Source organism: Nicotiana attenuata, unplaced genomic scaffold (assembly GCF_001879085.1).
Source record: "Nicotiana attenuata strain UT unplaced genomic scaffold, NIATTr2, whole genome shotgun sequence".
NCBI classification, from domain to species: domain Eukaryota; kingdom Viridiplantae; phylum Streptophyta; class Magnoliopsida; order Solanales; family Solanaceae; genus Nicotiana; species Nicotiana attenuata.
In genome coordinates this window covers 206,170-218,157 of record NW_017671463.1, presented here as the reverse complement: position 1 = coordinate 218,157, position 11,988 = coordinate 206,170, and the positions used below count along the sequence as shown (strand labels likewise).

General features: G+C 37.5%; 1 protein-coding gene across 1 annotated transcript; it reads right to left on the bottom strand.

Moving 5' to 3' along the window:
- LOC109208448 (NAC domain-containing protein 17-like) lies at positions 1–3,968 on the bottom strand. Its single transcript, XM_019371556.1, has 3 exons — positions 3,520–3,968; positions 1,230–2,507; positions 1–950 (listed from the first exon to the last, which is right to left on the bottom strand). Exons 1-3 carry the CDS (start codon positions 3,722–3,724, stop codon positions 574–576), a joined length of 1,860 nt encoding a protein of 619 aa, XP_019227101.1. The 5' UTR covers positions 3,725–3,968; the 3' UTR covers positions 1–573.
- Positions 3,969–11,988: the final 8,020 nt, after the last annotated feature.

The window sequence follows — 11,988 nt, the reverse complement described above, 5'->3', positions numbered from 1 at the left end:
TGAGCATAAATTATGCTGACATTTGTCACTCATATTTATCACAGCCAAGAAAATACATACCAAACCAAACTTACCTGACCGAATAAATAAACCTATACTTCCACCGGCCCTTCCCCAGACTGAGGGGCTGAAGGAGGTGGTAATATGGTATTTACCATCCCAACCTACAAACAAGAAACTAGAGACAAAATCAAAATTCAAGCCACATAGGACCTTCCACATCAGAAATCAACTTGGACTCACTGAATTACATCCAATGATATGCATACCTGCAAAGCATAACTCCCCAAGCGGAAAGTTTTGTAAAAATTGCTTATGACATAATCTCGGAAGTTCAGTCAAAATTGCTAGTGACAACTTTCTTTTTGGTCTTGTTTTCAAATAAGTGAACGTTTCTTTGTTCTTTTTCCATTTTCTTTTACTTTGAGGAGGTCAGTGGGCAGCTACTAAGGGAAGGGAGGAATTAAGACATCGTACTTCTAAGTAGATTTTGCATTACTCAAAGATATATGCTAAGCTTCTCATTGATTCCGGCAAGATAGCAGATGATAGAACACCAAATTCTTCACATATTTAAGAGGATATGTATCTCCCAAAGACTTTAACAAATGTTCCTACTAACACACATAAGATTGCACAAAGTATTCCGAGAAAAGAAAAATAAAAAACCCCATTCTTAGAGTTGCCCGAACTGCTTGAAGTTACAGTATTACCTGCCACAACATTCATGTTCCTGGCGTTTATTCTCAACTTATTAAAGCTAGACATGCGCTTAAAGACCCCATTAACCAGAGGACTTTCAGCAGCTGCAGCAGGAGTGGTAGGTATAGAATCCACAAAGGCCCACAACTGAGAGGAGAACCATGACGGTGTACCATCATCCTGTCTGACTATTTGATTCTGATTTGCGCCCATAGGATGATTTGCCAAATTACTATCATACACAACACCTAAAACATTGCCAAAACTTGCAAAATTAGCGAATAAATCTAACACCACTATATTAGCAGCAGCAGAGCTCTTGTTGGCTCAAACTCCCCCATTTCCACTTGGGCAAAAGAGTTCTCGCCATGCTGAAGATGACATGGTTATTCTATACCATCATCTGCCAAGAGCTCCATAAAGTCAGCTCACATAAAAAATGTGTTTTATGAAAATCTTGAAAGAGCATTAGTACGGCATAAGACAAGCAAAAGTGGCAGTATTGCCGTTTGGGATCATTTGGATACCTGATATAGCTGGAGGAACAACCAACTGATTTGTCTCGCTGGGGTTATAGATGTTAAACCTTTGATCATGTGTCCACAGTTGATTGCTAATCTGTTCTCCATTATCCAAGTACATTGGCTGGCGGTTCACCATTTCATTCTGAAAAGTGCTTAAATACGTTGTTGAAACAGGATTTACAGCACCATTCACAAAGTTGTTCATGTATGGTTCAGTAATTTGCCCCACATCAGTTGTTCTAATATCATCAAGAAGCAAGGGTGCATCATGATACAAGTCAAATTCTGTCAACCCATCCAAGTAATCGAATTGCAAATCCTCGAAGCTTCCAGCAGGCTTATCAAAGTTTTGACCACTTGGTCCGGCCTCATCAAAGTTTTTAACACCCAGCTCTGGATTATCAAAGTTCTGAATGCTTGGGTCTGGACCAAGAAGGTCATTCATCTCCAGATAATCTTCAAGGAAATCCTCTTCCACCACATGCCGCTGTTGTTCACGACTAACGGGAGCAGATGTGACCTCTGGTGCCTCATGCAACTGTAGCTGTGACGTGCCTGACTGTGTCAGGTCAAAGCTTTCCTTCACATGGTACTGCTGGCAGCTTGGGGCAATCACAGCACTATGATTGGGAAAATTAACTTCCCTTGATGAATGATCTAGCAATGTACTTTCAGTATCTTCCTCATATACAAGCTGCTCTAGGGCATAATCATAGTCGGCACAAAGTGGCTCAACAAGCACAGCCTCATCTGCAGTATTGTTCAACAACTCCTCAAGTCCACCATCTACAGAAGGAGCTTCATTGACATGCTTTGCGGAAGTGTCTTGGCTGACAGAGGCTTTGGCACTTGGGCGTTCATCATCAACCCGGCGGACAGAGACTTTGGCACTTGGACATTCATCATCAACCCAGTCCTCTTCTCTAAAAGGTGCACCATACTGCTCATTATTCTTAGGACCGGGCCCACTTTTCTTAAAGACCTTGTAAAGCGCATAGTAGTCATGGACATTCTGACACCTTTTCAGCTCTTCTTCATCCATAGTATACTCATGCATCACCCAGTCTGTTCGCTCGCCTACTGGTGCTCGGCCTTTATAAAAGACTAGGGTCTTCTTAACTCCAACAGCACGCGAGTTGCACGTAATAATTCGATCCTTTCCCGTAGCTTTCCAATATCCGTGCTTTGTTGCCCTATTTGACCGTGCTCTGTTAGGATACTTTCGATCTCTGGGGCTAAAGAAGAACCACTGCCGGTCCCCAGTTTTTAATTTAGACAGATCTGCAGTTCAAATTAGCAAAATCCATAAGTAGACTATTCAAAAGATTAAAACAGTTCATTAAAAAATATCTACCATAATATGAGTTCAAAGCAGCAGCAGTTAATTTTCAGACAACTAACAAGTATGGATAAGACAAGATCTAAAGTAAGGAAGCAAGTTAAAAGGAAAACGCAAACAAAAGTACAAAAGACAAAGAAACTGGAGGAAATTGGAAGATAACAGCATTAAGAATGATCACGTTTACGTCGTTCATAGATAAACTCCGGAGAATTAAATCTAACTAGATCTGCATTCTTATATGTCCTTCAATCCATACAAATTCAACTATAATTAACACAACAAATGCAGCTGAAGCTAATCCCACCCTCCAATAAAAAAGGAGAAAAAACAGAAACGCAAAAACAACAAAAGCAAACAAGTAAAAGATATAGGCCACAAACACACATCCACTGAACTGAGATAACTAAAGATAATCTAAGCAAATGATCCCGTAATAAACCAGCAAGGACCTCTGGAGGAGCTCAACTATACAGCAATAGACCTATAAGCATAAAAATGCACACCAAATATAGAGGATTCACACATGGGCGGAGGCAGGGGGCGGATGGGTGTTCATCATTCGCCGAAAAATTACACTATGTATACTAGGTAAAAGTTCTCTTTTATGTATATAGTAGATGTTAAATCCCCTTGACTTCTTCCTACGTTCACTTTTTTATATTTTGAACCCCCTTACTGAAAATTCTGGCTCCACCATCACTCAATCATTCAGAGAAATTGTAGCACCAGATAATGCAATCATCACAAAATAACACTCAAGAAAAGTCACTACAGACGTAGATAAATCACAGCCCTCAACAATGAACACAAAAGCAAGCACTGTATAAATCAAAAGACACAGCAAATCACAAACACAATACGATGATCAGTTCAAGTCAACGGCCCAAGAAAATCAAAACCCCAATTTGAATTTCATATCAAAAACCCAAATACGAGATATAATATACATACCAGGCAAGTCCTCAGGATCCCACTTGTACACGTCAGTCTCAGCGATGGCATCCAGCAGAATCCTCTTCCGACATATCTTCTTCTTCAAGTAATACAGTACAAGTTCCTCGTCTGTCGGATGAAACCTAAACCCAGGTGGAAACACATTCTTTGACGACCCAAAACAAGCAAACGAGTCCGAATCAATTAACTCCAACATCTTCATCTCTTCAACAATCCAAAAAATATTACAACCACAAAAATGGTACACTCAATTGAATAATCAAATGGGTATTCTATAATTATGAATTTGAGATAGAATATATATAACTCAAGAATTGATCAAAATCGAAACCCTAAGAAAGGATAAAAAGGATAATGGGTTCAATTGGGGATTGGTATTTTTGTTTATGGTCAAATTAGAGAGAATATAATACTAGCCGCCGGGACCCTGGGGGTATTTGAAGAGTGAGTGGGTAATTTGGGAAGGTTCTTGGAATTTAATTTTGGGTCTGGGTGGGGGGGAGGGGGTGAGACTGACACTTGGGGTCTGGGGTACGTGTTCGGTGCGACTGAAGCTCAGTGACAATGCACTTTTGGATTAGGGATTAAGTTTTTGTTTTTGTTTCTCTTTTCGCTGTTTTTAATTTGTTAGTCAAGAGAAGATTCTATGACAAATAGATACTTTTTCCTTTTCATTTTGGATATTGGTGTTAGATTATACACCGAGCTAAGGAAAAAAAGTTTTGACACATATTTAAAAAAAATTGAATTTATAATATTAAAGCATGTCATTGCTATGTTATGAGTGAACAAATAATAACAAAAATTTAAAGTAAGAAATATGAAAACATCTAATTCTTTTTGGAATTGACGAAAAAAAGAAATTTATAAAATAGAGTAGAGGGAGCACTCCTATATACTTGTCATTTTAACATTATTTTGTCCCTTTAAAAAAATTAATAATGATAAGAAGAAGAATTATTTGAATAAATGTCCCGTATTTATTCTTTAGCCTCTCGGTCTCTTTTTCTTCTTTCTAGTAAAAATAAGATTGTTAGGAAAATATAAAAAATACCTTTTAATTCTTATTTTATTTTATTTATATTTATTCTGGGAATGTAATTTAATATGGTCCACAATTATATGTAATAGTGAATTTGCCGCTATCATCATCAAAATGCAAAAAAATTATCGAAGAAGTAGGGATAATTTTAAAATATAATTAATTCTTTCTTAGTTTTCTAAAATGATAAATTTATTGGAACAAAACTAAAAAGTGACAAATAAATATAACCGGATGAAATAGTTGGATTCCAACTAAGCTTTTGCATGTTAGATAGAGAGTATTTTTGAGGTTTGAATTGCTTTTTTGGATATGGATTGGAAGAGAGAATCAAAGTCATCATTCAACATTTCCAGTATTCAGATTAGACATGTTAATCCTAAAGAAAATGATCCCCTAGTCTTGTTTATGCCTTGTTCTCCTTTTTTAGAAAAAAAAAAAATTGGGGTGGAAAATGAGAAATTTGGGAAGAGAAAAAGGAATAAGGGAGAACCTAACGTTCATCCTAAGGTTCTCCCATATTATATTTTTGGGGACAGGTTTGATAGGTCTTGCACTTCTTACATAACTGGTGTTAACTTATTATATAATCAACTTATACAGGACTAAAATATAATAATTGTTGTTGTAACAAAAAAAAAAAGAATTAAAAATGATGGTATATATATATATATATATATATATATATATTGTCTTTAATGAGATAGTTCACTGGCGAAAAGATCACAACTCACTCTGTACATGTGGTCGATTCTTAAAAGGTCCTGTTGCATTTTATATTTATTTTTTCTAATAAGGATTTTATTAAAACATAACTAGTGCGTTATAGAAGTTAGAATTGAACGGTATGTTACAGTTCCAATTACATCAGAAGCTAAAAGAGATAAGCAAAAGTAGGTGGATTTTCAAAAATTAGAACATCATTAGGTTGTATATCCGTGGTTGTCTTCCCATGCTTGGCTAATACATCCGCTACAGCATTACCCTCCCTGAATGTGTGTTGGATCGTGGTCACCTGGAGTTCCTCGAGCATCGACCTGAGAGTCCGTTTCCACTTGTAATGGTCTGAAATTGCAAGCATTTGCTAGTAGTAGACCGTGATATAAGGCTAGCAATTCAGCTTGTAGAATATCAGCATGTCTCAATTGTTTGGTAAAGCCATACACCCAGGTGCCTGAGGCATCGCGAAAAACTCTGCCTGCCCCAACCTTGTGAGAATGATTATCAAAGGCTCCATCGATATTTAACTTATAGTACCCTTGGGCTGGGGGTGCCATTTGATTGGAATGCTAGTAGTTAGTGTGTGTTTTTGAGTGTATGTGTTAGCTAAGTAATAAAATTGGGTTGCGTGGGTATATATATTTTAAAGATTAACGTGGGCATGGGTGTGATTGAAGATATTATTATTACCGTTATCCAGATGTGCCAGAAAATGATTGGAACTATAATATGTAATGGAATAATAGGAGGAGAGGTGGTTGGAACACATAGATGTTTGACCCAATTTGGAGTGAAGTGTGGTGGGAGAGAGATATTAAAGTGGCGCCATATATTGGAGACGGTGGTACAATGAAAAAATATATGATTAATATCTTCATGTACTTGTTTCATAAGGGACAGGTGGGATCAGTAGAAATGTTGCGATTAGAGAGAAATGAGAGGGTTGTTGCGATTAGAGAGAAATGAGAGGGTTGGTAGTTTGGCTTGTAGCATGAGCTAGAGAAACTGTTTAATTTTGTTGGTAGAATGTATCTTCCATACCCAAGTGAGCTGGGAATAGGGTTGTTCCATGTGTGGAGGAGACGTTATTAGGGTGTATGCAGTAGAGGTAGAGAAAGCCCCTGTTGATGAGGGATGCCAAAAAAATTGGTGTTTAGAACTAAATGTAGAGCTCAACAAAGTATTAGTAATGAGTGAGAATAGGGAGTGTGGGATGTCAAAGGAAAGTGTTCCACGAGCCATTTTGGATGATAGAGCTGAGTGGGAGGTTATCTTTATTTTGGTTGAGTGGACCATGAATAAGATGGCTAAAGCGTGGTGTGTAGGTAGCCAATAGTCAAACCAAAGTTGTATTTGATTACCATTGGCTATATTCCAACCTAGTCCCTGTTTGGAAAAAAAAAAGTATGCTTTTGCCATACTTTTCCAAATGTAGAAAGCAGAGTTGATGTTTGGGTGGTGGAATTTAGGATGTGGTTGTTGGAGATAAGATTGGTATTTAAGGTATAGAGTAGTTGCCCAAGGAGTGTTGGTATTGTTGTAGTAGCCCAAAGGAAGGCCATAAGTAAGGATATATTTTTTGGATAGAGTTTATGAATTCTTAATCCTTCATAAATTTTTGGTGTAGTAATTTTGTCCCAGTTAATAAGGTGTAGCTTCCGTTTGTCTAGGGAAGAGCCCCAGAGAAAATTTCTTTGAATACGATCTATATGTTTTAGCGTCTTATTTGGGAGGAGATTAATTTGCATAGCATACGTGGGAATAGTATTTAAAACTGACTTGATGAGTGTCGTTCTGCCAGCAAATGTTAAGAAATTATGTTTCCAACCAGCCAATTTTCGAGTGAGCTGGCGATTAGGTACTGATAATCAGTGGAAGACAGTGTGGTGTTGGTTATAGGCAGGCCTAGGTACCTGCCAAAATTAGTTATGGGTGTGATGTTAAGGAGTGATGAGATTTTATTTTGAGTGCTAGTAGGAACATTATTAGAGAAACGAATTTTTGATTTAGAAAAGTTAATGCATTGTCTTGATTGTCTATGTAGTTGGTTGGAGATGTTGTTAATTGTATGCACATTCTTCTCAGTAGCTTTGGCAATTAAGACTAGTTCATCTGCGAAAAGTAGATGAGAAATTGGTGTTGATCTACGCGATATTTTAACAGGCGTCCACTGTGGGAGGTCGACAACATGGTCAATCAGGTGTGAGAGTGATGCCATGCAGATGATAAAACTATAAGGGCTTAATGGGTCACCCTGCCTAATGCCCCGTGTAGGTTGAAAGAATTGAATAGGTTTGCCATTGACTAGTATAGAAATGGAAGAGGTTGAGATACATGACATTATTAGTTTGATTAAATGTGGAGAAAAATTTACTTGTTGTAGTAAATAATGAATAAAAGACCATTCTAAGCGGTCCACATTTTTCAATGTAAAAATTTAATGGACGAAAATCTGGGTGACTTAGCCACATTTTTTCAAACTTAAAATTAGAGATAGGCTTGGGGAATGATTTTTGTAAATTTAGTAGGAGTGGACAATGGTCTGAGTGAGTGCATGGTAGGTGTAAAACTGTAGCATCTTCGAATAATTTTATCCAAGGTTCATTCGCAAAAAAATTATCTAGTCGCTCCGTTATTAGTCTGTTAGGTATTCTATTATTTATGTGAGCAGTAGTTCTTATTTTAGGTTTGTTAGTCCATGTAAACGTGACCCGGTAAAGCCAAGATCTAGCATGTTAATAGAGTTAAGGCAATTATTAAAAGTACTGTTGTATTTGGTTTAATAGGGTTGCCACCAAATTTATCAGATGCTAAGCACAATTCAATGAAGTTCCCACATAATAGCCAAGCCGAATTGTGGCATTTATTAAGTTCTTGAAGATTTTGCCATAGGAGCTTTCTAATAGCATAGTGATTACTAGCATAAACAACAGATAAAAACCATTTGGGAGAATGTTGACTCACCTGAACAGTAGCATAAATTTCTTGGCTTGTGACAGCCACAGGATCCACAATTAAGTCATGTGCACGCCAAAGGAGAACTATCCCTCCAGAATGTCCATGGGCAGCTACTTGTATAAGATCAGTGAAGTCAAATTCCTGAAACAGAGACGTGTGATCTTGCATCTTTGTCTCTGTGAGACGCAAAATAGAAGGATTGTTCTAGTTTAGTAAAAATCGAAGGTTCCTACGAAATTCAAGTCCATTTGCTCCCCTACAATTCCATAGCATTATCTTCATGAGATGATCATTGTGATGAGTTCCCTCCTGGGGTAATGATAACTCCAAATGCATTAGAAGGTGCGGAGGCTGGTATAGAGGCTGGCTGTATAGTGTCGTTGAGAGTTGGTATCATCAGGACAACATATTTGTCCTCCAAGGAGTAAGGGTCGAGGAGGACATTCAATGATGTCTTCACCAAGTGTGGTGGAATGAAAATTAAGAACTTTCTTTCTATATTTTCTGGCATGGAGATCGTGAGAGAGTCGTTCAGTGTCAAGGACTCCATGAATGTCTCAGGAGGATCTACCTCGTCTTCTGCTGGTTGTTGTTGAGGATATTCTTCCATCGTCGGCGACGGCGGAGGTGTTGGTGGATACATTCCTATCTGCGTTGGTGGATATATTTCCATCTGCTCCTGAGCTTGAGGTGGTGGAGGTAGATTTTCCCCAAGTACTGTTGTTGAGGCGCAAATCATGGTAAGTAATTTTGTGGTGAGTGTGTATGCCAAGGCTGACAATGTTGATGGAGATGTACATTCCATTGGTGAATGTTGAGTAGTTGTGTTTGGAGCTCCAGGGTAGTAATCTCATGTTGGTGCAGTATTTGCCTGGCAGCTTCGTGATGCATGGGCGTGGAAATACCCTATTGAATGATGTTGGTGAGTGCCTCCGTGTTGTCCATTAGGATCACTGCTTGTTGCTGCATCACTAGGATATCTGGTAGTGGTGGAGGTAAGGTTAGGTGTGGTGGTGGAATGAGTATGGGTTGAGGGTGAAGGTAGTTGTAGGGTAGTGGAAAGGTGTTAGAGGAAGTTGTTGGAGAAGAAGTGGAGGTGGCAAGGTATATTGAGAGCATGTTTGGATGGGCTTAAAAGCTGGTCAAACCAGCTTTAAGCACTTTTTAACTTTTAGTAGTGTTTGGCAATCAAAAAAGGGCTTAAAAAAGTTAAAATCTGCTTAAAAAAAGCTAAAACCAACAAGTTGGGTAAACCCAACTTTTTTGAAATTGGCATAAAAGCCACCTTACTTTGACCAAGTATATTACATTCTTATCCCTTATAACTTTTCTTAATTCTGAAATTACCCCTCAGTAAAAAAAACCCTAAAACACACGATAACCTTCTTTTCTCCCTTCTTGTTGCAGACTCTGCGTTCTTCTTCCTCACACTCTGCGTTCTTCTTCTTGTTGCAGACTCTCCCCAACTTCAGCTCCAATTTGAAAGCCTCTTCAGTCCAGTAAGTTTAATCTTCCTGTTGAATTTCAATTCCTAGTGTGTTTTCAAAATTTTGGATTAATTTTAATGGGAAACCCCCTTTTTATTTGGCTTTTTCTTCGGTTTTGACATGACTATGTGACTAATTATTTGGCTTTTCCTTGGATTAATTTCAACTCTGTCACCCAAAGAATTTTCAGTCAATGAAATTTTGGGTACAATGAATATAGTTTTCAGTCACCCAAAAAATTTAAAAGTGTCCTTTTATTTAAGGTTTTTGATAGTGTAATCTCAATATAGAGTGATGAACTCAGATAGTTTGAAATGGCTAAAGCTGTAGATATGCATTGCTCATAGATGTGTAAATGCACAGAATACCTTTAATAAGTTTTGGATTAATTTTAATTCTCTTAATCTCGTAATTTGTTACGCTTATGGCAGTTAATATGAAGAAAACACCGTAAATGCATGTTTCTGATGAAATGAAACAGCTATATTGAATTTCTATGTGAAGGGACGATGTGTTGGTTATGATTTGAACTTGTAGTTTGATCAAGTAGCCTCCGGATAGGACTTTTCATCTGCTAACTAAAGTTTTAAATGTTTGGTGGTCTTGGCAAAATGTTTTATCTGCTAGCTAAATTGGAATTTGTATAGTAATCTGATACTAATATACTGATAATATATGTCACTTAGAGTAGCAAAATAATCTGTATTTCACCAAATGTATTTGTTTCAATTGTTGCCTTCTTAAGCTTCTTGGTTGTTCTGCTTTCTTCAGATTATTTACATTCAATTATGCCGGACAATGCTAAGTGGGACGATGATACACATATAATATTTCTTGAGTTGTGTGAGCAAGAGGTTAGAAAAGGAAATAGACCAAACACTTATTTAAATAAAGATGGGTGAAAAAGTATTGTTGACGAGTTTAGTAAGAAGACAGGAAAAGACTATGATAAAAAAAATAAAAAACCATTGGGATTACATGAAAGGCGAATGGACACTTTTTAAGCAGTTGATGAGAGGGGAGACAGGTTTAGGATGGGATGCCACAAAAAATACGATTATGGCATATGATGATTGGTGGGAGTGAAAAATTAATGTACATCCCTCACATTATTATATGTGTAATTCTTATTTTTTTTATTGTTAATTTTATCGGTTTGATTAAAGTAGTTTTGATTTTCTCTTTTTACAGGAGAATGCAAAATATAAGTGATGATAGGCTATAATTGCGTATTTTAGTCGCTTACTACACTCTAATTTACTGCACTTTAATTGAGTTTGAGCTTTAATCGCTAGTGTTCTTAACTAATTGTGTATTTTATGCCTTGCAGGAGTGATTCCGAGCTATGTAGATATTAAGGAATGAATTCAAGTGATTTGGAGATTTGAAGTCTGAGTAAAAGCTAAGGAATTAAGCCGGGATCGTGTTCGGGGATCAATGGATGATAGTTAAGAACGAAACGGAGAATCGAGCGGGCATACGGTGCATTGTCCAGTAAAATGCACATAACTTTTCTCTCAGAACTCCGTTTAGGCTCCACAATATATCGTTGGAAAGCTATTTGAAAGGGCTACAACTTTCATGTTTTGAATTTTTCCGAATTACCACTAACACGCCGCACAGTGTGGCGCGGCGTGCGGCGCGCCTGTACAAATTTTACAGAGCCAGAGTCCTATTTCACGCATGAAAGGGTGTTTCGTCTGGGGACGACCCTACTTGGTATAAATACATATAAAAACGCTAGTTTGAGGACTTTTGACAGATGTGAGACCTAGGAGGAACACACACCACGCTTGGAGGAGGCTTCTAACTAGTTTTTCTTCTCTTCTCTTCCTTTAATCTCATAATTTATTAGTTCTAGAGTTTTGGGGTGCTACATGAACATTGTAGTTTGAAGCTTGAATTCTTCTTATTATTTTATCATATTGGTTTTTTTATTCAGTCTTGCGCTTAATTATTTGATTGCTTGATCACGAATTGAATACTTTGTACGAATCAAGAGTTGAACTCGGGAGAGGGAATTCTAGATTGCATATAAGATTGAGTAGAGCAAGATCTTAACTCTAAAGGGGGGGGGGCGGATTTGCGTTTAGGATAGGAATATACCTAATCGCCTTGCTTGGTTATCATACGGGAATTATAAATGCATTCTTGTTAATTCTAATTCCATAGGAATATAGGCGTTATATTAGCTTTAATAGGCGAGTTGTACTTCGGGAGAAGGCTACGAGCAATATTAACCCTTTCAACCAATAAATC